At 36.5% G+C, this 26,930-nt stretch overlaps 1 protein-coding gene across 7 annotated transcripts in view; it reads left to right on the forward strand.

The window, feature by feature from the left end:
- The first annotated feature begins 166 nt into the window (after window positions 1-166).
- LOC146469074 (uncharacterized) overlaps window positions 167-26,930 on the forward strand; it is a 31,794-nt gene continuing 5,030 nt past the window's right edge. For 3 of the 7 annotated variants that reach the window (XM_085123719.1, XM_085123720.1, XM_085123721.1), the window contains exons 1-17: window positions 167-1,052; window positions 3,069-3,164; window positions 4,410-4,529; window positions 4,635-4,733; window positions 9,510-9,626; window positions 13,752-13,833; window positions 14,795-14,833; window positions 15,580-15,688; window positions 16,197-16,261; window positions 17,211-17,255; window positions 18,479-18,606; window positions 19,720-19,801; window positions 21,133-21,482; window positions 22,459-23,263; window positions 24,113-24,203; window positions 25,549-25,659; window positions 26,309-26,379. In XM_085123719.1, coding sequence (XP_084979845.1) covers window positions 723-1,052; window positions 3,069-3,164; window positions 4,410-4,529; window positions 4,635-4,733; window positions 9,510-9,626; window positions 13,752-13,833; window positions 14,795-14,833; window positions 15,580-15,688; window positions 16,197-16,261; window positions 17,211-17,255; window positions 18,479-18,606; window positions 19,720-19,801; window positions 21,133-21,482; window positions 22,459-23,263; window positions 24,113-24,203; window positions 25,549-25,659; window positions 26,309-26,379 — 2,740 coding nt within the window. In that variant the 5' untranslated portion in view covers window positions 167-722. Of the gene's footprint in view, window positions 1,053-3,068; window positions 3,165-4,409; window positions 4,530-4,634; window positions 4,734-7,250; window positions 7,297-7,396; window positions 7,489-9,509; window positions 9,627-10,898; window positions 11,322-13,751; window positions 13,834-14,794; window positions 14,834-15,579; window positions 15,689-16,196; window positions 16,262-17,210; window positions 17,256-18,478; window positions 18,607-19,719; window positions 19,802-21,132; window positions 21,483-22,458; window positions 23,264-24,112; window positions 24,204-25,548; window positions 25,660-26,308; window positions 26,380-26,930 lie in introns of those variants that run through there. The other 4 variants (XM_085123723.1, XM_085123724.1, XM_085123725.1 and 1 more) reach the window with 4 other exon arrangements.

A 26,930-nucleotide genomic window follows, 5' to 3' on the forward strand; every position in this document is an offset into this window, starting at 1 on the left:
GGCCCTAACTCGAACTCCCGCTAACTTGAACTATTTTTTGTTTCCCTTGGGATTTCGAGTTAACGGGGTTCAGTTCTGTAGTCCATTCTTTTGATCCCAGTGTCCAAAAGTCCATGCCAAAAATTAATTCCTTGAAAGTTTTAGTTTCCAGTCTCCCGTTCACTTTTCATACGGAAAGGGACAAGGAAAGGTGCCTTTCTTGCTTGGAAGTTGGAACTTTTTGCCAAGAAAGTGCACTACAAGGAGATATGAACATTGGAACAGGCTTTTCTTCTGAACTAAAAACCGTGTAAAGCTCGAGGACGCATCCAGTTCCGATAACAAGCCAAAGGGTAAAGATTGCTACGAATGGCATGTATTCATGCTGGCATGATTCAAAGATCAACGTCTGTCTGGATTTCTGAAATATTCATGGATAAGGCATATTAACATGTGAATCAACGAGTAAGCGGATCAAAGGCTGCGAACAATTCATAACAACACCTCGTGGCGAGCCTCACGCGCCTAAAGGTCGAACAACACGAAGGTAGCTCTTCACATATCAAGTTCCGCCATATTCCCGCCAACAATTAATTTAACTCCTTCGCGACGCGTCACTTTCCTTCGTTGCAGGCAGGATTAAACAAGAATTTTCATGGCTTGTAACTAGCGTGTCGGGTTACATTTATGACCATTGCTTTATAATCTTAAAGATTTTAAGCTTTGTCGACGCGGTATCTATAATGTCAACCCAACCGTCGGTTCAGGATTTGTCCTTTCCTGTCAAAGTATACGTCGGTCTGGTACACCTTCTTCTTTTGTTTTTAGTCATTTTGTTTCTTCAAAGACCTTTCAAGGGCAAAAATGGCGAGAAAGACGCTCGGCAAGGCCGCAAAAGCAGAACGTTTACCAAAGATAATCGAGCGGTAACGATCGAGTCTTGCGAATGGATAAATTCGACGCTTGCCTGGTTCTACCTGCACGCACATAGCAATGATGAGAAAGATCGCACTCCGAACATCGTCAAGTTGTGGCTGCGCGCTCTAAATAAACAGCTTCAAAAAGACAAAAAGGTAATTTTCCTATCTCGATTATTTATCTTTAAATGATAACTTTACCGGTCCTGTGTCGGATTCGCACTGGTAAGCTTATATTTGACCATATTGGTTTTAACCAACTTGAGTATTTATTTGTTTTATCTCTGGTAATAATCTTAAGGTCTTGATTTGTTGACCCGATATCAAAACGTTTGTTTCTGTTAGAATTTTTTTGTGTAAATTGTTAAGTAAAAAGCACCTCCAGCTTTTAAATGCCATGGTCGAATATAATCTATTTGATAAATAGGAGTCTTAAATAAAAAAAAAAAGTTTTAATTATACAAAATAAGATTATGTGCACATTGTCTGAAGAATACAAAGGGAGGGAAAATTAACATGGGGAGGGAGAAATTATGCTAATAAATGCAAAACTCCAGGTAATTTTACAATCAAATTTCTAAAGCAGATGTTCGTCTAGACTCAATATAATAATGATTGAACAAAAGTATTGTAATTTCTTTATAGAACTCAAGCTGACCAACTACACCTGTAACAGCTGATGATGGCTTGTGAAAAAAAAAAAAAAAAATTGGTGAACTGAGGGGCAGGAGGGGAAGTGAACTCTGCCCTGGCTTGTAACAGTGCCTGGGGGCATAGTCAGGGGGCTTGTCATAGGCTGCTCAGTATATTTATGACACACCTAATTAAATAAAAAGATATTAAAAATGCTTTACATTCAGTAATTAAAAGCTTTACTGAGAACACAGGCATCCCAAGTTCGCGTCACAAGAGAGCGTGTAATAATTAATTACTAGTGGGCATCATGACTTTTGAGTGAAAGCAGCCATTGAGAATTTAAACGCATTATAAGACTCTGTATGGGAAATAAAATACTGTCGATTATGAAGTTTAAAAAACGCTAAATTAAACTTTCACTCAATAAAACGAATAAAACTGCCAAGTTCGCGGCGTCACTAGAGCTGAGAGCATGTGATAATTAATAACTAGTGAGACGATGACCTTTGAGTGCAAAGTGGTATTGGGTTACGGGCAGCCGTTGAGAATTTGAACGCGTTATAAGACTTTGTATGGGAAATAAAATACCGACAATTTTTTCGGCTTAAAAAAACGCTAAATTTAACTTTCATTCAATAAAAGCTGAGTTTTGACCTGGGTTGGAACTTTCTCCATGTAATTGCAGTAATAATATTACAAGCTGGGCCAAAATCTCAGCCCCACTTAACAGGCTGAAATTTTTCTTTTACAGTGGAACCCTGATTTTACGATTGTCCATCTAACGATATTCCCGATTTAACGATCAACATTCTGTCCCGGCAACAGTTATTTATATACCAGGAGTTCGTTTACAATGATATCCTGATTTAACGATATGTCTTTGCTGTCCCCTTGCCATATCATAAAATCGAGGTTCCACTGTAATCAGGCCCCAACTACGACTGTATGATAAACCAGTGATTTTCTGGGAAACACTGAACACTTAAGAATTCATTTGCATTTTAAGGACCCAGGTCATGGGCCTAGGCAGGCTGACTTCTCTGATTCATTTCTTTACAAAACACACTCAGTGAAATGTTTACATGCTAGACTTGGTCACCCCATCTATAAGAGTATGGACCATAGAAAGCAGCCGTTGATTTGTATTTTTACAATAACATGGAAAAGTATGAGCAGAACTGGCTTTATTCTCTGTTGAGAAGGCGCACATGCATTACATCTGGCAGCATTTTTATTGTCTGTACTCTTACAGACAATAAAAGGCTGTTGCCTAACAAAAATTCCAGGGGCCCACAAGGCCAAAAGCCGAGAAGTTGGGATCCCAACATGTCAAGTGTTAGGTGCTGCTGCAAAAAAATTAGGCACCCTAAGAATTTTCTTGGGCGTCCCAGGCTACCGGGCTCTTGTTAGGCAACAGCCTTGCAATAGCTATGAACCAATCAGTGCATGGAATTTTAACATTATTGTTTTTGTAAAATTGTGATTGGCAGTGTTGACAATTATATATATTTCTTTTATTTGTTTCTTATGACGTAGAAAAATCAGAGGATTGTAATAGACAGCCTCAGTCCAGGATGTCTTCCTCCTAAACTTACAAGTGTTTACTGTTTGTGTGTAAGCGGAAACATGCAGGTATGTGTGTGCGTGTAAAAAATAATCTATCCTGACCTTTTGGTTCAGTTATTTTGTGGGCAAATTTTTTTTTGACTATAAAAATAAGCGAAAAAACGGATCGACGTTTTGGTGTCATCCTGGCACCATTATCAAGTGAAGAATGCAACAGAAAAAATAATAATTTATACATAAAGTAAATGCGTGCAATAGAATAAATTAAATTAAGACTAAAAGTACTGTAATTGTCCGGTGTTCATTCAGAAGGTGTTATAAAATGAGAGTTATGTCCGTTAGACAAATAGTTTCGCGCGAATGGAGTCTGACTGGGTGTTTAGACGCGGTTTCTTCTTGCGGATCCAAAGCATTTCAAAGATTAAGCAATCAAGCTTTCCCTTACTTTTAGTCTTAATTTAATTTATTCTATTTCACACATTTACTTTATGTATAAATTATTATTTTTTCTGTTGCATTCTTCACTTGATAATGGTGCCAGGATGACACCAAAACGTTGTTCCGTTTTTTTGCTTATTTTTATAGTCAACTGTATCTCTAAATTTAATCTTACTAAATTTTTTTTTTTGGTTAAAAAATGTTTAAACCAGTTTGATTCTAATCTCCCTTTGTCTTGTCTTAGATTATGGTAATTTATCACACCCATTTTGAAATAACTGGTGATCCTTGCAATCTGATTGGCTCTCAACAGTTCGATTTATTTTTAAATTGCACCATTTTTTTGCTCTAAATCACATCCTTTCTCTGGCCCATCAAAATGGAAATGAATTGACAAAAATAGAATATTAATATTGACAATGATACTCTGTGATTTCAAAATTGGGGTAATAAAGTGGAAATTGAACTTTTTGTTGTGCAATTTTGGTCTGAAATCATACGTGTGATTTCAAATCAAACTCGTTCGATTTTGATCACGACCAAATTGCACTCCACTCAGTTCAATTACCATAGTTTATGAATATTACTGCACAAAGGAAAATAAAATTAGACAGGTTTGAAAAAAAATTTTAAACCAAAAACTTTCAACTACAACAGTAACATTGTTGTTTTAAAGTTTAAACTGCACAAGTTGAACACCTTTTCACTACTCACTGCCTGTCTTGGAATAGATGATGAGCAGCATAACCAATCACGTTTCAACATTAGTGATAGAAAGCTATAGTAGATGCATGGTAAATAATAACTTGAAACTTTTGAATAATGTAAAACTTTGTACACATTTTTCTAAAGTGTATAATGTTGTCACCCTAGTGCATCACATTTCATGTGGAGTCAGCAGATCTTGGCTTCCAGATTCACGTCCTTCATCAAACTGCTAATGGACCTAAAACTACTCAGTTTGAAACTCAGGTGGTGAAACTCACTGGAGAGGTATGCTAGCAACAGGTTTCTTTAAGATAATTCCACTTTTTTTTAACTGTGCCTTGCAAGCTTATGTTCTTATTGATGATTAATTTTGTTGTTTTGTGATTCAAGGTTGCCCTTCAGTTGAGTACTGCTCCATCAAAGGTGGAAGTATCCATACAGTTTATTGGTCTTCCAGAGATTGTGATGTCAACCAAATGCCTTACAAAGGTAAACAGAAAATCCAGCCATGAATAATAATTTATTTGCATCTCACTGTAGAACAATACTGATCAGCCCTTGTTCTACAAAGCATTGGATCTGATGCAAATTGTGTAATTCCAGAAAATATCTAAATCCTTCCTCCTCCTCATCTCCCCACCCATAGAAGGGATTGGAAATGGCAGGGTAGCGGTGGGGGGGGGGGGGTATGGCTCAAAGGCCAAAACATAATTTAACCCTTTTACCCCTAATATAAAAGAGCAACTTCTCCAATTCTTGTCTCCATACTTCTCATAAAAGTACTAGGGAGAGAAAATTCACCTTGGGTGATCACATCCTTAATTCTCATGACCTCAGGGGTTAAACAAGCATTAATATTATAAGGAGAAATTTGATGCTGATCAACAGGGTGTAACAGGTATGGATATTTTCTGGCACTTCTTATTTAGATGTTCAAGACGTGTAGGTTGTCAGTGCTTTCTGAATTGTTCCTAAGTTTTGCACCATAAGATTCTACACTGTACATGTACTGTAGCTGGCTGACTATAGGAAAACTGACAGATGGAGAGGGGAGGGGGAATTTTGTGTTCATGTTTAATTACATGTTTAATGAAATAGAGGATCATAATGGACAATGTTTTGAATAATTATAATAATTATTAATGCCAAATCAGAACCCAGAATTAAAATACTGTCTTGTTTTTGACACTTAAACTTGCTTTATCTTTCATTGTGATTGCACTGTACATGTACAGTTAAGGTAAACTGTGCATTCCACCCAGTGTAACTACTTTATGTGTAATAATTTGCCAAAAGATTTTTAAAAATAATGCAAGCTTGCAGTTGCAAACAAATTTTGAAAGAGAAAAAGTTCTCCTATCAATAATATTTTTGTAGCATTGTGAGAAGTGGTAAATTAAGAACAAATTGACCAAACAAGGCTGTGCCTCTTGGGTTAAACAAAAATTAATAGGTATTACCGGTAGTTTTATGCCTCATTTTACGGTGTACATGATAGATTCTATATTAAAAATATTTCTAATTGATAAAAATATGTGAATTATAGTGTCATGCCAGTCCTCAATATACTTTCCTCTCAGATGAGTAACATTGTAACTGTTCTGCATCATTCTGCCATTTATCAATGAGTTCAGTTTTTTCATGTTCAATATGATTAGAAATGCTAGTATTTTTTAGTGTTTTTTTTGTAATATACATTGTATTTTTTCTGGTCCTTGTTGTCAAAATTTGAATTTGATTCTATATCTTTGGGTGCAAAGCATCCATGAGTAGTTAAGTTAAGTGTGTGCATGCAATGATGTATTATAAAAATGGTAATTTATTGTTTAGGGTATGTGGTCACCTGTAATAATAATTATCTTATCAGTAAGACGTGTTGTGAGTTGATAGTGCTTCTTCACTTAGATGAAAAGGTCTAGGATACTTTACAATGTGTGCCTGCATTGCTGCATGCGAAGTGATTGAGCGACATGTTTTTCGATCTGCAGCTAAATCAACATTGTTTACATATACAAGTGTATATGTACCTGCTAACCACCTGCCAAGTCCTGTCTCATTTTATGAGCAAACAGTGTCTCTACAATCAACTGATTTTAAGATTCTTGGGCTCAGAATGTGAAAATATCTAAGTTCTTCTAAACTGACTGTCTTACAGGTTTAACCTTGATATTTATTTGTATAAGAATTTGGTGTTTCATCTAAAAATGTTCCAGTTGTTGATTGTCTATATTCTCTTTACTTGTCTTGTTGTGAAAGTACTGATAATGTGAGAAGAACTTCAACATTGATCACTTACAGTGAAGAGGATCTGAAAGTTTGTTCTATATTATGTTTATTTTACAAGAAATCCAATTTTTTACTCTGGGTCCAAAACTGGGAAAAATTAATTTTCATTTCACAGATATACATGTAGGAAAACAAAGTTTACATAACCAGTTAAATTCTGCTTATTAGCTGAAATTTCAATGGTCATGCTCTAATAGGATTTTGCTTCAAGAGCCAGAAGTTAGAACTGTGGTTCCGGGAGTGAACGATTTAACAAAAGAGCTTAATGCATAATGATGAACAATATTATAGATTAACTGCCACACTCTAATTACCTCTAAATCTCCAATACTGTTAAGTTGTATGTCATAATTTGCCATTAAATTTTTTCTGTAAAGAGCTGCATAACACAGTGATTTTCAATACTACAGACCCTGCCTGCTAAATGGAGATTTTTTTTTAAGTTCAAATTCTAAACTGGCCTTGTTGATATAAAAAAAAAACACAAGTGATTTAATTCTACTGGAATGTAAACTGTTTTCCAGACCCCTTTCTGTCTTCCCGTCCCAGAAAACATTGTTCTAACATTACACTAGTAAAATGTGACTGAACACTGCTTGACAAGCTTGTAGCTCATTAATTATTCAGCTTTGACAAAAAATACACTGCCAGTTTCATTTGAAATACTACCAATTTTTAAATTAGCTTGAATTCGTACCCTAAAAGTGACAGTGTTCCAAGGGAATCTGTTAGCATCCCAGTATGGGACAAGATTCTTCAAAGCAAGGTAAAGAATATTGCTCAAATGGTGAAGAATGGCCTGTGTTGTTCTCTAGTTGATGTGGTGGTTTTAGAAAAGTGAGTAAAATATCTGTTGTGGTTTGAAGCAGGGATTGGCAATGATGTTTTGGAACAGAGTGAGGAAACAAAACTTCAGTGTGTTGTTAAGACATCAGGAGACTCCTCTGTTTTAAATGGGGTAAGTTACTGTATGATCGGTTTTGTCTTTCGTGTCGCCCACACCCCAGACTTGCCTGCAACAGGTACTGTTAGTTTGAAATGTTATCCATGACCTTGTTTTGTCAAGATCAGCTTTGCTGTCAACCTGTGTTCAGTATTAGTCTTTATAATGCCTTCTTTGTTGTAAAAGGACACTCCAGATCTATTTGACTGTGTTTAATTTGTCATGAAGTGACTTATGTGTGTATCAAGTTCCTTTTAATTAGTGTATCTTAACATTTAAATCGAATTTGTTAGATTGTCTTTATTTGTTTCTTTCAAGCTTCTTCTATGTTTACAATCCTAGGTGCTAATTTTGCATGACTTTATTTTCTCCCTTAATGGTACAAAAACTATACAATTTGTTAAGTATTGCCAGTCAATACCAAAATATAGCAAGTCCTTTTATAATGCCAGAAACACTATTATTAAGAAATAACTTTAAAAAATTTATTATTAGTAGTAATTATTGCGTATAGATGTCTGAGGTTTAAATTCATGTTAAACTCAGAAATGAGTCTGCTACATCATAACATGTAAACTGTAGAATTAGCCTGACTGTCATAGACAACCATCCACTTTGTAAAGTGACATGTTAATGTATGAAATGTTATACGTTTGCTTCTGGGAAGTCTCACTTATGCTATTTAGTTACTTCACAACTGCTTTATCTCAATTTGTTTTCATTTTACAAGCCAAGGGATGATTTCCTTTGCAAGAATTGCGTTGGAGTTTTAAATGGAGCTGAGAATTGTGAACTGAGATCAAGATGTTGCAGAATGTCAAATAATAATAATAATAATAATAATAATTAATAATTATTATTATTATTATTATTATTATTATTATTATTATTATTATTATTATTATTATTATACAAATTGTATTATTGCTATACAAAAAATGTCATCCTTGCAACAGCCAGAATTTTGAGGAAGGTGTTAGAGCGCTTAAAGACATGTTACAGTTAAGTTTAACTGTGGGTTACCTTAGGCAACCTGTTGTTGTCTGGCACCCATTGAGATACCCGGTCCTATTGACCAGACACTAGTAATAATGATGATGATGATGATGAACTTACTATATACTGCACAAATTTCTATGGATGAGCTCAATACCTTGCAATGTTAGATTAAAAATGATGGTGATGATGATGATGATAATTATAATTTATGATAATAATAATAATAATAATAATAATAATAATAATAATAATAATAGTAATAATTATTATTATAATAATAGTAATAGTAATGGTAGTAATAATGCATCGGTGAAAGAAAGCCTGGTGAATAAATGGTCTCAGATTTTTTATTCCGAGTATGCCTGTGTCACGGACTGAAAATACATCTATAAATAACAATAATAACGTTTCGTCAATGTTTCCAATAAAAATTGTTCAAAGGACACTTTATGGGCTTATTATTTTTATAATTATAAAAATAATGGCAAGTAGAACACTAAGCTAATTTAAAGCTTAAAATAGCTAACCTTAATGGTCCGCGGGGCTTATATTTGGCAGTGCAACACTTGTATTTAATAGAAGGATTTTAGTGTCTGAGATTTGGAGGCTTATATTTGTGATGAGGTGCAGTGAGAAGGCGTAGAGGAAGGAGTATTCAGAATTTTACCATAGTTAGTATTCAATTGATGGGTGATAATTTTTTGTGTAAAGGAAATAATCTAAAATTGAAATTAATTATTTTTACTTAGAAATACGTTAATAAATGTCAGTAAAGTTAAAATAATTAAGTGCATGTAGGAAAAAACAATTCTATTATTCTATATTCCTGATAGCTGTTACCATTTTCCCATAATAATATTGTCTAGATTAAGTCTGCTCAAAGAAATCAGCCATACGTGATACTGCATAAATTCGAGGGTAAAGAAAGTTTATGATGATCATTGATCAAGATGATGATGATGATGATGATGATGATACCGGGGAGGTAAAGATTTTAAAATTAATGATGAACTCATCGTGATTTTTAAAATTCTCAGGATAGTGAAGTGGATGGCAATGAAGTACAAGAAAAAGTCAAAGAAGTGATCTGCAAAACCATTACCAGTATTCCTCTGACTGATGCCACATCTAGGGAACGGCTAAGTTCAGATGTGGTGAGTTTTGCTTTGCTTTGTAGTACGGTCATGTAACTTACGAAAATATGAAGTGACGAAGAATATTTATTTTATTACTCCCCCCTGGATGGTATGCTAGTCCACAGGATACCCAGCATGAAGTGACAAGGAGTATTAAACTCAAACCCAACTTTCAAGTTCATTGTTTTGATTTCTTTGTTGTCAAAATTACAATGAAAAGTCCAATAAAGAAACTTAAAGCCTGGTGAGTCTTTTATAAAAATCCCAAGATTAATAACAAAATGCATAAATTATAACAGATAATAACATTTTTGCTCAATAATGTGAAATTTAAGTCGGCCAGTAGAATCTGCATAATTATCTTCGATTAAGACAGACTGTCTAAAAATCGTGATGATAGAAATTTAATTCTTTATTAATTTTTTGGCCTTAAAGGTTACGTTGTAAGTGTCATGAGGTTTTGTCAAAAATGGTGAAATAAGACCTTCACTTTATATCTACAAAATAAATTGTAGAACAACAGGAGGAAAGAAATCAACTCAATTTTTCAATTAGGAACAACCCGTGATCTCTTCTAGTGCATTTTGGAAACAAAAATATGAGAACTTGAAAAACATTAGCCTAACATTTTTCAAGTTTCAATCCATTCCAACCTACTCTGTCTCTAGCCAGAGGCACTGATCGATAATTTTATTGCACTGGGGTGATAATTTATAACAAAAACTAGACAATTACAATTTTTTTTTTTCTGTTGACAGTCTAACATTTTTGGGTTTTGAAATGAGATCAAATTTGCGTGATACTTTCTTTCTAACCTGCCTGAATTTGATGAAAGAACTAAATGTTACTTTTGCTAAAACCTCACAAGATTAAATTGAGAGTAGTCGGGAATTAATAAACGTGGTTGAATACAGCATTTTCTCTCCTTATTATCATAAAGGCTTTCTAAGCTTTATTAATAATAAAAACCAGATGTTTTTCTTGCAATTGTCCATATGATCTCTTTTATTGAAAGCATTTAGTATTTGGTGGATTTATAAGGTTTTGTGTTTTGGTGACTTTTGCAGTCACGCTATTTATTCTCACTGATGTTTATCTAAACCTATAAACTGGTACTGAATTGGGTGAACGTCTGGTGGAGTAAAGTTGATGCCAAATTCAAACTGTGAAAAAGACTTTCTTTCATCCCAATAAAACTGCCACCTGCCATCCCTTGTCATGCAAATGTAGTCTGTATAAATAATTGATTCGGTTCTCTGTTTTCCTACATCCTTGAATGATCTCTGTCTTACTATTATTTAAGATGGAGAAGTAAGTCTACTAGGTGTACTTCAGAGAAATTTGTACAAGATGCTGGCATTTTATTCTTGGGATTATAAATATTCATCTCAATATTTTATTATTGATGAATATTTTGGTCACAATTCTGAATAATAATTTTTAATAGCCAGCTGAATTTTCAGCCCTTAATTATTGCTATGACTCTCACTTCCTGTGGAAATTTTACTTTTGAGAGCTTGGTGATGTCTGAGGAAACAATAATAATATTATTTCACTTGGAAGTCTCTGCCCATACTTTAGACCACTCTCTTGGATAAACAGATTTTACTTTTAAACTTGGCAAATATGAAAAGCTCTCTTGTTCAGATTGAAAACAACTACTTTGTCAACGTTCACGTTTATGTGTTTACGAACGAAAGGAGACGGCTGAAGGTAAGGTGAGATTTTCTTGTCAAACTGTGTGCCTTTATGAAGATATCTTTTAAATCTCTCTACGTGTTATCTTAAATGTACAACTTATATTTTAATTTATGGCAATAATTCTTCTGGGTATGTCTGTATTTAGTGCAAAAGCTGATTTAAAATGTAAAATACAGCACTGATGATATTTTATTATTTTTACAAGCGAGCTGGATACATGTAGTGATCAGAATTCTTTTGTTTGAGAATTCATTGATCACTGATTTTTTTCCATGTGAAAAGAATAAAATGTGCTTTTGAAGATCACACCACCAAATCAATTTCCTATTGATAGTGGATCACAAACAGTGCATTGTACAGTTATTGGTAGAAATGCTCACATTTTCCTTATCAATGATAGTTTTCCTGAGAAATGTGTTTTCACATAACAGCTATTTGGAAATAAATAAATAATTTCATTAGATAGCTAGATAGATACCTTAGCTAGACAGATACCTTATTGACATACTTTGCAGCCAGAGGCTGAATTACGTATATACATAAAGTTATAAAAGCTACGAAGTATTTTAAAATTAGCACTGGTTGGCAATGTAGTATCTGTCTCAATCTGCTTGTTAAAACACATTAAACTGAATTTCGGAATTATATCAAGTTACTGTTAGTTTAATACAGCAATTACATGTGTAAATATAATTTTTTTTAAATTTGTTATATTTTTGTTATATTTTTGTTTAGCCAATAATTGCTAACTAAAGTGTTTTCTTAGCTGTAGGACATAAAAAATGAAATTAGCAACATATTTGAGACAACGCCAAGTTGTCTTAGTCAGAAGCAGACTGTTCGGGTTTTCCTGCTTTTGAATTAAATACTTTTGCAATTCACTATTTTCCTTAAGGTATCATAACATTGAGTTTCTTAATTTCAAGGAAATGGAAATTTTTTTATCTACTGTGTTGTCCTTACCCCTTTCCCAGCAGGTTTCTTAGTTTGGATCATCCCACCATACCCTCTGTAAAATCAAGTGTCACTTCTTCATATACTGTACTTTTCTTAATAGAAACTTTGGCTTACGATCACCCTGTCTCTGTCGAAATTTCCACACATGTATGCCCAATATACACAATCTGAGTCCAGTCGTCAATAAGTACAGTGGGATGGACTTAGCGGAAGTCTAGTTGTAACTACTTAACCGGACGTAAGCCAATGCAAGTACAAATAATTATACTTCATTCTTTTATCCACTCATGACTGTGCAATCCATGCAACTTCAGTGGACATTTCTACCCTCTTCAGTTACTTACAAAGTCATGTACATGTATCGGATGGTTTTTTTTTTAAGTCTCGTACGATTAAACTTCAAGTGAGTCCAATAAACTCTCTTCCACTCCACTCGTGATCGATCATGTGATCCATGCGACTCCAATGGAAAACTGTTGGTAAGACATCCTAACCCCAAAACAAAACAACTAGACTTCAGTAATTCAGTGGACTACAAGGATTTACGGCTGGAGTCTTTTCGAGTGTATTGGACAGCCCTAAATTGACCTTCTTTGGGTTGGTTTGGATATTTCTTAAACTGTGCAAAAATATCTTTTAACGTCTTGGTTCTTTTGTTAAAAAAATAATTTTCAACTGAAATTGTCACATTATGGTACAGTTTGTTGGTGTTGCATTAACAGCAGACATCCACTATCCCCCTGAATAGGGTGGTAGCCCACAGTGCAGGGTTACCCTCCAGCAGTACGTTGCCAGTACCCATTTACGGTACGCACACCAACCTATTGATCTTCTGGTCAAAAGTCTGACATCTAAACCACAACAACAACTTGCCTCCACTACAAGTAGTAAGGGACACAAAACCCACATAACTGTTAGAAAAAGAGAACTGTCCCTAGCGTTTTGTCCTGGGCAATTCATTTGATGAGTTGGGAGGGTGGGGTGGGATGAGAGAACTGTAGTAATACTCCTAGATAAGTCGCTTCATGCTGGGTATCCTGTGATGGACTAACATCCCATCCAGGGGGAAGTAGTAATACTCCTAGTCACTTCATACTGGGTATCCTGTGATTGACTAGCATCCCATCCAGGGGGAGTACTAAATTATTCCTAGTCACTTCATGCTGGGTATCTTGAGATGGACTTTGTGTCATTGATTAACACAATGCTGCACACTGTTCATCTTTAAATTGAAATGAATTCATTTGATAGAAGGTAAACTCAAGGGTAATGATACAGTACACATAACATTGTTTATGCACACAGTTATATGAATATATATAATTATATTTGAGTGCAAATTTGAAACATGTTCCTGGACCACCAGCCTTCACAAATGAGCTACACTGTAACTGGTCAGATGTTGTTTACAGGCATACAATAAAACAATGTGCATTGCTGTTTTCATTAATTTTTGTTGTATTTTCTTTTGGTGTGGTTTTGCAGAGCTCTGCTTCATCTAAGGAAAGGCTTAATTCTCAATCATCAATATCATGTGTTGGAGAAGAAGGAAAACTTCTTGTTAAAGGTTAGTTATATTTAATTGTAACTGCTTACAGCGAAACTTTCAAAAGTGTGACCAGTTTTTGTTAATCCTTTAAATCACAATTATAGTGACCAGCATCTACTAATAACTTCTGTTACAATAATTTATCTTAATGGCCTTAGCTCCCATGAGTCTCCTGTAGCTCAGTGGTAGAGCATCCGAATTAGTAATTGGAAGGTCTTAGGTTAACCTTTTGGTAGGAGCACTCAGAATTTCTTTTCTCCGAGTTTGCCTGTGTCATTACTGAATAATACATCATTTTCATTTGTTCACCAGGCTTAAAATATTATATCACATTTCTTTCATTGCACATATGCCACTTATTGACATTCCACTCCTAGCAGTATGCAGGATGTTTGTCCCATGAACCTTTAATGGCCTTAGCTCCCACGAGTCTCCTGTAGCTCAGTGGCAGAGCATCCAAACAAGTAATTGGAAGATCTTGGTTTGACTCCTGAATTGGGAGCACTCAGATTTTTTTTCTCTGAGTTTCCCTGTGCCATAATTTACTGAATAATACATCATTCTCAATAACGTATCTGTTCCTGATCAAACAAGTTCTCCCAACTAATCCCATAAGAAATGTATGGACACAGTGAGGAGAATACACATGTTGATTTTGGGTTGTAAGTTTAATAGAGCCAACTTAGAGCTACAAGAAATTCTAACAGGCCTGGGTCCACAACTGCACTATAGTATGCAAGAAATAATTAATTAATTAATTTTAAGTGGCCATACGTTTTGCTTGTGACACCAATATTTTATGACTCCATTTAAGCTAAAATAATCTCAAATCTTAGAACCAACACCCTACAGCACTTCTGTTTTTACCAGGCATGTCTTCCTTGGCAAGAAGCTACACTGTTTGATGTGATTTTCATCCCACTGGAGCTCGTTAAAATTTATGAATGTGTATAATTTTATGTTGTTTTCTTTTTCATAGTCATAAAAGCATCTGGTCTTTGTGGTAAAGATAAAACTGGTATGAGAATTTTTATTTTCATTGCTGATATTTAGTTATGTTTTAATAATAAATATTGTGAACACCACCGTAAGACAGTTAGTTATCAAATTGTGAAGCGCTACAGCTTAAATTTGCCAAAAGGACTTCACTTTTGGGATGGTTTGTTTTCAGGCTGGGAGCTAACATTTATTGGAGAAAATTTTCATTCCAAAATGGGTAGGGCTTGACAAATATAAAAAGCTAAGAGCCTAAAACAGCAGTCCATGGTTTTACATGGTTAATTATTTAGCGGGGCTAGTTTAAATTTTTTCCCTTTTTCTTGGGTGGGGGAGAGGGGGAAGGGTTCATATTCAGCATTATTTTTACTGCATGTAATTTTGGCTTAATGTTTTGCCACCTAGATCTTCATATTCTGTTTATAATTTTAGACATTTTGTAACAATATTAAAAACCAACAATAGGTGATTTTTAAGGTATAAATGAAAAAGACTGGGGTTTGGGTTGTTTTAACTATGCGGCATACTAAAGTACATCCCTTTCCAGGTCTGGAGGGGGTACAGTTTGCATTTTAGTAACTCAATCTTTCTTAGGAGTGTTAAGAAAAATAATGTTCTTACAGAAGGGTGTCACTGTCTTTTATTCCGTCCCTGAGAATGTTAGCCATCCTTATACAGCTGTACTTAATTTTCAATGTAATAAGCTCATAATTTGCCTCTTTTCTTCTCTTATCATTGCTATTAATAATTGTGTTTGACCTGTTAAAGGGCCCATCAGTCCATACTGCATTGTATCAACCAGCAGTCCATTACAGCGCAAGAGAACCAGCATGGTCAAAGATAATGACAGTCCATTCTGGAATGAATATTTTACTTTGTAAGTTTATCCAACAACCAGTCATTAATCATGTACCAAACAGTTCTGATTGTGCTTTACCAACCACAAATCAATTGAAATAATTATGATTTTGATCAATTCTCAATACTAATTAAGTTTTAAATTACAAAAATTTTAATTGAAAACACTACAAAGAAAGTGTATGCTCACTGAGTCCATGTTAGCCCACTCTCTTGCATAACATAATGGCAGATGGTCACCAGAGGCCTCCAATGTGGTCAGCCCGCCACCAGACGGTCTGCTTCATTGCTGGCAAATCCCTTGCAACCCAGCCATGAGCCCCATATTTCCAGGTACTTGCCCAGTCTATTACACTGTATAAGTTAATAGCAAGAGTAAAATAATATGGGGGAGTGGACAAAAATAATACTTTACAAATACCTCCAAAGAAATGCCATCATTATAGGGAGGTTGTAGCTGTAGGAAAATTCAACTAATGTTGACTTTCCCCTTAGTAAGTTAATCTTTGTCACTTTTTTTTTTCTAGTGACATCACTCCAAAAACCAAGGAGATCACACTTGATCTATATGACTATGAAAAAACTGAGAAAGGTGAGTTTTGTATTGCCTTTTTCCTGTCTTCTATGCATCAGTCAATGGACTGAACGAACTATGAACTATGAACGAGTGGGAGTCACTGCATGAATATGGCTTTTTGTCATACATGTATTTTGCAACACTTAAGTGGATGGTATTCTACTGCAACTAGGAAATCAACTTGCCTTTAGGTTACATGTATCTTTGCCCACCTTCATAGCTTTATTACATTATTTGCTTTTTTTTTGTGACATTGCACAAAGAACGTCAACAGGTTCAATCTTTGCTTTTATTTACTGCAAATACTTTACACTTTTTCGGCAACAATATTTAAAAAGTCCCAATCCGCTGGGGTAAGTCTCTGCCAAGCAGCGATGAATAACTTTTACAGACGATTCGGATACTTTGGCTACTTTGAATCTCATGGTGCGTCCTTAACCATACTGGCTGCAAGGCTGCTTTGTATTTACATTTTGTCAGGTTCATTTAATTTTGACTGATAATAATTAAATATTTTTAATCAAGATCATCATGTAACGTTTTCTTCATTAATTTTCCTTTTCAAATAATTATATTTTTACATTGATATTTTGTTTTAAACAGCTATAGTAATGTTTTTCATTGGCCACAATACTTTAAAATTCTGTTTGCACAATAAATTTCATTTAAATTTCATATTTTCTGTTCATTAAATGTTTTGTGTTGGAAAACTTTTAATATTTACCGTAACGTTGATTTATTTGATTTTGTTGGAATTTTTTTTACCATCTTTTGTTAATACCTAAAGACATAAACATTAAAATCATAAAACACCATTTACAATAAACCGTTTTTAAAACCATAACTATTAAATTATTTAAACAATATAAATCATTTCTAATTTGTTCTTAACCCCTGATGCATTTAAACTTTAAAATTAGTAACCTAAACATTTCAGATTGTTATCTTAAATTTTTTTGAACAGATGCTAATGGTCATTTGGATGACAATGAATTTACTGAAGAACAAGGTGAACAAAACAAGATTATTTCCTTTTAAAGAAACTTGGAAATTCTCCTTTAAAAAATTGAAACAAGCATGATAACAAAGACTAGTAATAAAGTTAATAAACGAAGGGGATTGAGGATTTGGCCTTGGCATCCAGATTTCTCTGCATTTTGCTCTAATTTGGCATTCATTCAGACTTTGGATGACCAGCCCAAATCACTTACCTCTTTGTTGCACCAGGTCGTTCAAATACTAATAAATAAAAATCTGACCCTCCATTCAAGAACAGGTCGTATCAGGCATTTGATTTTTGTAAAGCTGGGTGTTATTTAAAGGGATTCCATGCATTTTCTCAAGGGTTTAAAATCTAAAACAAATGGGAATTCCAGTGTCATTTCCACAGCGTCTTTTCAACCATGACTTCTGAGTTGAATTGGAATTTTGCAGTTGTGGTTCTCTTGATAAGACCTGTCTTTATGTGGATGACCACAAATGCAAATTTAAGATTTAACAGAGGATTAAACTTAGAAGTGTGGAGTTTGAAAACCAAATAAATCTTGTTTTCCAAGCATAATCATAAATAAAGACATTCTCAAGAATTTTTAATTGTTTAATTCCTGTTCAGTATAAATTCAAGTAGATCATTGTTTATGATCATTCTTAGCAGACCGTTAATCGTCTCCAGTAGTTGTAGACCTAAAGTTGCAGAGGAGCCACAGGTGACCCACACAGCCAAAACTTCACTAGTTTTCCTTAGCATGTGGCAATTACTACTTCCCCATGGATAAGATGCTAGGCTATTGCAGAGCTGAGAGGCAGCATGGAGTAAAGTTACTGCCTGTCTTGTCTAAAGAAACAACACGACAGCAAAGGCTAGCTTTTGAACCACTGATTTTCAGATCTGTTGTCCACCGTGTTAACTTCTACACCACCGCGTTCTGCCTATTTTTGTGACCCTTGAAAGTACTAAACATTTTGAATTTCACTAACCTTTTGCATACTATGAGGGTAAAAAAAGGTGTCCTGTTTGGGCGGATCCTCCCCCTGAAGCCTGGAGTACGCTCCCATCCCTGGCATACTGCAGAGCTGGGTTAAGCTCTTGCTGTGTCGGATACCTTCACTGTATTGCGTATTTTCAAAGTGTAACTTTACCTTTCTCACCAGCCATTCTGACAACTCACTATACTACCCCCTGCTCAGTGTTAGCTACTGTTTGTTGATTCTCATCTTGTCTTGCTTTTGTAGATGACTACCTGGGTCAAGTAATTGTCCCCCTGTCAACTGTGAACAGAGACCAGACATGCCGGCTTATCCTGCCTGTCCTGCCCAGATCGTCCAAGAGTGAGCACTCTAAAGGAGACATCAGCTTAGAGGTGAGACAAACAAAAACATCACTGAAAACCATCATTCAATATGTAGGCAATTGAAGCTTTTCTTTGGGCTTTCTTTGTGCAACTTCTTTCATGTATTAAACTGATCCGTCATTTGCAGTTCACACACGTGATATTTTACGTATTTACTTCGAATATAGACATTCAGTTTTCGTGGGTATATTTTGAACTTGCAAAGTTTTCGTGGGTATATTTTGAACTTGCAAAGTGACCAGCTCCCAGAGCCCGGTTGTTCGAAAGCCGATTAACGCTAATCCACGATTAGAAGTTAATCGAGGCTTTCATCTCACTCATTAAAAATGGTTTTAAAGGCTAATTTTTCTAGCTAAAGGTAAAGAAAACTCTAAGTAAAAACCGAGGGCCAAAAATCTTTTATAAGAATTTTTATTGATTAGCAATTAAACTCGAGTCAAAGTTTGCGTTAATCCAGGATTAGCTTAATCGGGCTTTGAACAACTGGGCCCAGTTGACTAGTCTCCTTCGCAGCCGCTCCGCCCGGAGTCACGCAACGCTCCCCAGGGAGCGTTGCGTTACATACATACATACATACATACATACATACATACATACATACATACATACATACATACAGACAGACAGACAGACAGACAGACAGACAGACAGACAGACAGACAGAGAATTCCAGAAGCAGACTATATATACAAATAAAACTAAGAAGAAAAGTACTTCTAGAAAAGGAAGTTTGGAGGTTAGCCCTATGCGAAAACTCCCTTATCGCAGGTTTCAAGGGTTGGAATCTCGTCGAAGGCTGACTGTTTTTTTCAAGTAGATAAGAGGGTTAGTTTTGAAAGAAACTGTGGCGCCGCTTCGGTGGGGAGTAGAAACAAATGTTTGGTTTATGAACAGAGTTGAGAAGGTGATCAAAGTTCTCAGTTGATAAAACCAAAATATTCGTGGCTGTTTTTCAGGCTGTCTTTCTGCAATTTTTTTAAGTTGCATGTGCAATTGTAGTTTCTTTCATCTACTGTGCACATTAAAAATATGGTCTTTTATTCAATCACGTTCGTAAAATCATGTAAATTAGCCATTAAAACAGAAGGAAGGAATGTTGTTTGTCCTTCTCTCTTTTTTCAGTTCACTTTTGATAAGGATGGGAAAGTGATTGATGCCACCCTACCCGTTATCACTGGCTTAGAGCGGAAAGTGCATTCAAGTGGTAAGGCTTTTACAGTCGATCCACGTCACGCGTGACCAGTATTTCCTAGAATGAAATGAACATTCGAAATCCTCGTTGTAATGTCCCGCATTTGAATGGAATGTTGAACATTTCTCTGGAAATCTTTCCGAAAAAGACGCATTAACGGGAAAAAAGATTCAAAATACTCAAGGAAATAGTTAATGCTGTAATGTAAAGAAAAAGTCATAGCTTTATACCGTCAATAAACTAGGAAAATTTCTGTGGGAACTCTAAAATCTCGTTGGCGATGTTCGAAACTGACCTGTAAATTTCAAAACTCCCTTCAAATTTCAAAAATACAGGTCACGCGTGACGTGGATTGACTGTAATTATTAGTATTAGCTTGAATGGTTTTTTTCTTAGCATGAATGTTATATTATGCAAATTGTCAGTTGGTCATTCACTGTAACAGCAGTACATTAGGAGCTTTAGTGATAGTGTATGGTCAAATTGGACTTTGTAATACATGTATGGTAAGACTAGAACTTCTCTGCGATTTCACGACCGTTTTACCTTCTTAAAACGCGGTTATGCCACACGCATGCTCACTAAAGTCTTTTTTCGTGCTGTCATCTTGGTCGTGTTCATGTAGACTTTGCGAGTTTCTTAAATGTGAACCTGAGCCTATAAGATCTTTAAAATTCTAAATGGAGACTTTCAGAGATAAGTATACAAGACCTCCAACCTTAGCTGTTCCTCTGGTAGCCATTTTATACATTATCACAGTTTCCTGAATTAAAAAAAAAAAAAACAGTGAGAATCTGAGACAGCTTTGTAAAAAATTTGAAACGTAAAGAACTACTCAAAATACAAGATTTCAAGACCCATAGTTTTGAAAGACCATTCGTTAAACTTCAGTCACTCATTATAGTTAAATGGTCATCAGAGAATCAGGTATTTTGGTTTTCTTAGCATGAGTTTCATAGGCATATGAATGAGGAACTTTAGACACTTAAATATCAGAAATAAAGTAACTGAATTACCACATGTAACATGACTGTATAGCCTGCAAGAGCAGACGCCTTTTTCCGGCTTTTGCGGGTGAAACAAAAGCTGGAAAAGACATGTATATGTGCGGATTCCAAAGTGCTACAGAATCCTTCTTTTTTGTTACAACTTTGGGTGGAATATTTGGCTTTCAACTATGTAGGCTACTGATGAGTAGCAAAACAAGGAAATTCTAAAACATGCTTTCGTGATCCAGTTACATTAATGAGAATGAATAGAATAACTAGAATAGTCGACCAAGTTGAAATGCTGTTTAAATTCCAGAAGCAGTGTGTTTGACTGTATCTCTTGTTCTCTCTCAGACGCTGAAAGGACCAGTGCCCCAAGCTCCCCCTTGGATGAACCATCCGCGGTCTTTATGAACGGCGCGGAGTCTGGTGTGGTGAACGGACACGTTCCACGCCGTAAGCGTTACATAGAGTCAAGTCTGGATGAACTGGCAATGGAGATTGAAGCTTATGAACAGAGTGATGAAGAAAAACCTAAAAGAGTTGGTTACTCTGGTCGCGCAAAGGAAACTGATGAAGAACCTGAGCCACACAGGGAACCTGTTATTGTAGCAGTGCCACAAGCTGGGCCGTCACGTGACTCAGAGCAGAAAGAAGAAGAGGAAGAAATGACCATTGCCGAGATGCTAAAATTAACAGAAGAGGTACATCTTTTGAATAACTGTTAAAGGGCTAAAATGAAAATTTCCAAGAACGTCTGGTTGGGATAGATTCAGAACAACCAAAGGCGCGTTCCCTAAAGCCAATTTTCGGTTTAACTTGTAAAGATGCAAATGGAACGCGCGAGTCAAACTTAAATTTTCCGCAACAAACGAACGACCTTTTGTAGGTACTTCTCTTTCCGTTCCATTGGTTCAGAACGCAGATTACATGTTCACTTCCATTTGCACCAAATTTCCATTTTGGTTGTTTACCTGCGCCATTCCAGACGTGTTTTGGTCTTCCGATGAGATAGCAATTTTGGGAAGTTTCCATTTGATATGGAAAGTTTCCTGAATTTCCCACCAAAAACTTTAGCTAAATCGAAAGCGCCCCAGATTTTGCTTAAAAGGTCACTCTTAAAATGCATATGAAGCGAAAAATAACGTATACGCTAAGGCTTATTTGAAAAGCCTTTCAAAGAGAAAATTGAAAGAATGGTGTTTTCTTTTTGTGAATATCTTCTATCGTTCCAGAGATATTTAAGTTTTTGTTCAGAAACTGATGTCACAAATCATTTCAGTACAAAGATAAATCACAAAATCGATAATATCTCGGGAAATATTGGAGTGATGCTGCTCAAACTTCGACAGAAACGGTAACTATCCAGGAACCAAATTGGTAGGAGTGGCGTCCAAGGGAAAAAATCACTGTTGTGTGTTCACGTTCTCCACAAAACCTTGAATTTGGCCATTTCACGTTGTCGTTTTACAGAGGACGGCAAAGAAATGTACCAAAATTTAAAACGCACGTGTAGAGCGATTGTTTTTCCTCATTAAACCTATTGTTTTGCGACGTTGTTGTTGCCATTGCTGTCGTCGTTGCTTAAGTCGCCTAACGTATTTAGCTACCCACAAGTGTAAAATTCAAACCAGTAACTGGGTTGAAATAAAAGGGGTTGTTTTTCTGTGGCTTTTGCAGGAAGAACCCGAGGAAAGCAAAGAGGAGAAGAAGAAAGAAAGTGAAGATGAAACCAAAGAAAAACATGACGAGGTACAAGAAGAAAAAGAAACGGAACGAAAGGATGAAGAGGATCAAACAGCAAAGAAACAAGAAGAGAAATCAGAAGAGCCAGGATTAAAACCCAAGCACCGCAGGTCATTCAACTTGTTTAAAAGAAAAAAGGTTGAAAAGACTGCTGAAAAGTTAGAAGAAAAACTTGAAGAAACAGATGCACCAGAAGAAGAAACTCCTGAAATTGGGGCAGAGGAAGATATTGCAGCTGATGATATAGAGTTGAAGGAGGCTGAACAAGAAGATGTTGAAGTACAGATAGAGAGAGCTGACGAGCACCGCAGGTCATTTAACTTGTTTAAGAGGAGGAAATCCGGGAAGAAGGCGGAAAAGGTTGAAGATAAGATTGAAGAAGCGGGTGGTTTTGAAGAAGAAAGTCAAAAAGAAGAAACCCCAGCTGAAGGGGTAGAAGACGTAAAGGAAACTGAAGCAGAAGAGAAGAAAGACGAAGATGTAAAAATACAGGAAGAGGTTGAAGATGACGAGCAGAAGGCAAAGGAAGAAGAAGAGAGCGTAGAGCAAGCTGCAGGATTTGACACTAAACCCAAGCTACGTCGGTCGTTTAACCTGTTTAAAAGGAGACCACAGAGTATGGCTGCAGCTGATAGGAAAATGGACGAGGATTCTGAGGATAGAGGTATATCGAGACACGACCCAGTCAGACATTCATACCATGCAGGGGATCTGCCTGTACCAGACCCGTCTAATCTACGTGAGTATCTACTCGTGTTCTGTGGGTTGTGTGCTCGGGGTGATTTTAGAGGGGATGTAGCAGCTCTCCTTAGGTCTCACGTGATTGGCTTGCAACGCTTCTAGAAAACAAAAGAACAAAAAACAGAACAATACCCCCAACCCTAAAAACAACAGCAGCTACTACACAATTAAAACAATTACAAGCTTACGAGAGCTGCTACACTAGAGAGAGAAGAGCCCTACCTTGCAGGAGACCGGGCTTTGCCTGTATACAGTATAATACTGGTGCTTTTGTGGGAGAGGGTGGCGTTGGAAAGGGAATGCTTTGACCCGTTAGTGTAGGGAATCTATAATCCTGGACAAACGTCTTAAGACAAACTCGATTTCCTCTTATCTCTATAGCTACGCCTAGAGGAAATCTTTGCCCCTCCCTCCCCTCCCCCTTACAATGTTGAGCCCTTGTGTCCGGAAAACAACTTGAAAGTCAAAAGTGATTTGAGGTAGGGGGAGGGGTGGTTGACGAAACTTGTACAAAACAGCATGTATCATTCTTAGGAGGAGAAATTGAATCTCCGACGTGTTAGTGCTTGAAATTTCAGGCTTTGTCCCATAGGACTTTTGTCCAGTAGTGTAGCTTTTTAACTGCTATTTCTCTCAACCTTGTAGCTAACAATACCAATGGCTAGAACGGTGGATCAGAGAAGTAGACCTGCAGTGTGCTTAAGTGAACCCATGAATTTCATTCTGAGCATTAGCCCTAGCCCTTGCACTATCAGCTAGAACACTGATTTTAGAGATCCGGGTTGTTTTATTTTGTCATGTTAGAACCAATTTTGATCTATAAGCATGTATTTTCTTGTTTTACCAGGTAAATCCACCAGCCAGTCTTCTCTTCTCAGTTACTCTCCCAATCCCTACTCCACACTGATCATAGAGACCGTGAACAAAGGGCAAAAGAAGTAGGAACCAGTAAATAATCTCTTAATAGAGCGGTTTTCAATTGAGTGTCGAAAGTAATTTCGCTTTTGCTTTGGTTTTGAATAACTACAATGCTGTGATTGGTTAACAAAACTCGCGCCACTTTCTCAACCAATGGGAATCCAAACCAAACGTGTTTTTGCCGCACGCGTTTTCCCGCGCTTGGCGCCAGTTACATGTATTTGCTTCGAATTCTGATTGGCTCGTTGTGTTGTTTACATCTGTTGTGATTGGCCAGAGTTTTGGATTTACGACACTTAGTTGGAAACCGCTCTAATAACCATGTAATTTTAGGCTCTCTGGTTAGGTGCGATTCTCTTTTGGTGCTGCTCTTGAACAACGCCCTACGGACGCATCCTTGTTATGGACATTTCACTTGGTCTGGGTATCTTGTATGGTTTTAGTGAGTTTACAGTTCGCCATTTGTTCGCTTTCACTTGTGACTACAGAAATAATCATGTATCTTGTTTTTGTTTGTGTGTATTTATTCATTTATTCGTTGTGACAGTTTTCAAAACTATGTGTTTCCTTTTAGGTATCAAAATTAGTTTCCTGATGAAATCATTTGTGTATCCAGATAACAAAAAATGCATACAAAAATCACCAAATCGCAAAATAAAAGTAAAAACATATAAAGCAAAGAAAAAAAAACAACAACAACATAACTTCAAGAGAATGAATACATGCGCGAACTGACAACCACATCGCTAAATAGTACTTGAGACGTTCAGGAGCTTCCACGATTGACAGCAAGCTCCTAGATTGAGAGTGCCCCATGGCTGGCAAATCCTTGCAACCCAACCCTGAGCCCTCACAAAACAGGAAAAGAAAACAGGCAACAGTGGTGAAATAGTGAAAATAAAAAGGGAAGGGGAGGGGTGGAGTCCTGGCACATGCGCACATATAGTAATGGTACCGCTGCTCACGGGGCAACATGGGCGCTTTTTATTATTAACTCCTTTACATAAGCCATTTCTGAGTTGCTTTGCGAAGTGCAAAGCTTTTCATGTGAAAACTAGTTTCGTTTCCCAATAAATTAAAAGTAATTTTCATCATAAAATGTACGCACGGAGCCTCGCTTTCATAATGAGGTTCAAAGCAACTTGGAAATGGCCTATAGACCTTTGTCACTTGGCGGCCATGTTGAGTCTCAGGAGAATAACAAGCTTTGTTTTTGCACGGCAAGCCTTGCGCTGAATTCGCGTCTGGGCAAGGCTTGCCGTGCAAAAACAAAGCTTCTGAGATCAGCATGGCCCTGCGTAACAAAGTTCTATTGCATTTAAGTACATTAAAAGACAACTGATTCTCCTGCACTGATCTCCGCAGATATTCACATATTCCTCCTGTGATGGCCAAAAGAGGAGCGTACGAGAAAGGAGGCAACAAGCTGCACATCTACAATGATCATATTTTCAAGGCTGTTCACTTCACAGGAAGGTAAACAAAAACATTTCTGTTTGTCAGGGCATGCTTCTATTGAAGAAAGAACTATTGTTTGGAATTGTAAAGAAGAGAAAACTTGATAGAGGTATTTTTCAGGCAGTATTACAGGCATACTCGGAGAAAGAAAATCCGAGTTCTGCCGACAGGAGTCGAACCTAAGACCTTCCGATTAGTTTGGATGTTCTACCACTGAGCTATAGGAGACTCGCGGGAGCTAAGGTCATTAAACTAGCTTCATGTGACAAACATCCTGCATACTGCTAGGATTTGAATGTTGATGGAATTGCGTGAAAGACATGTGATGTTATGTGTTATGCCTGGTGAATAAGTGATAGAGGTATTTTTCAGTCAGTGGCAAAGGCATAGTCGGATAAAGAAAACCTTGAGAAAATGTACTTCTATATTTTTTATTTTATTTTCATTTTTTGCACTAAAAGAGATGCGCAAATGATGAAAAGCCTAAGATGTGCGCAGTGACCAAAGTTACTTAGGCTTGGGGTTGGCAACAACGACAGCTAGTTAAAACAATAGTGACTTAGTGTCGACTGTTCAGGTCACGATCTTGTAGAAGCTCTCATTTTTTCTAACTGGACACGAAAGACGTTACATTCACCGTGTCGATTGTCTTCTTTCCAATAAACAGCCCTCCAGACTGCGCGGTGTGTAGCAAGTCAATTAAAGGAAAAGTTGGAAAACAGGGATACCAATGCAGAGGTAAGACAATCGACGATTACTAGGATTGGAATGATTGGTTTCGCATTCGAAAACTGGTCTTTTGTTTTTGTCTTCAAGACGACATCGTGGTCAAGGGGTTGGCAACCAGCACTAGTGCCTTTTTCTATATTTTTGTCGTGGTTCTTAATTTCGTATCTTCGATTGCGTGGTTAACAGATTGTAAAAAATTAACCCACGGGAAAAATTCATGCAACTAGTGTCACTCTTTACATACCATTTAGAGAACAGTTTAAATTTCGTTTGAGTGACGTAAATGAAACTTAAAGACTGGCGCAAATGGCGCAATGAACCAAACAGAACTCGAAGGAAAAAAAATGCAACAGGTGCCAAGCGCGGGAAAACGTTCGAGCAAGTCACGATTGGGTTTGGTTTTGTTTCTCATTGGTTGAGAAAGTGGCGCGAGTTTTGCCAACCAATCACAGTAGAAAAGCTTCTGTGCGGGCGTCATGGAATTTCTCGAAAAGTTTTGGAACCCATTTCGCACAGTTTTAAGACGTTTGTTGCCACAATGCCCCTCTCTATCCAAGTAA

The sequence above is a fragment of the Pavona decussata genome, unplaced genomic scaffold, assembly GCF_977016875.1.
Source record: "Pavona decussata unplaced genomic scaffold, jaPavDecu1.1 SCAFFOLD_127, whole genome shotgun sequence".
Lineage (NCBI taxonomy): Eukaryota > Metazoa > Cnidaria > Anthozoa > Scleractinia > Agariciidae > Pavona > Pavona decussata.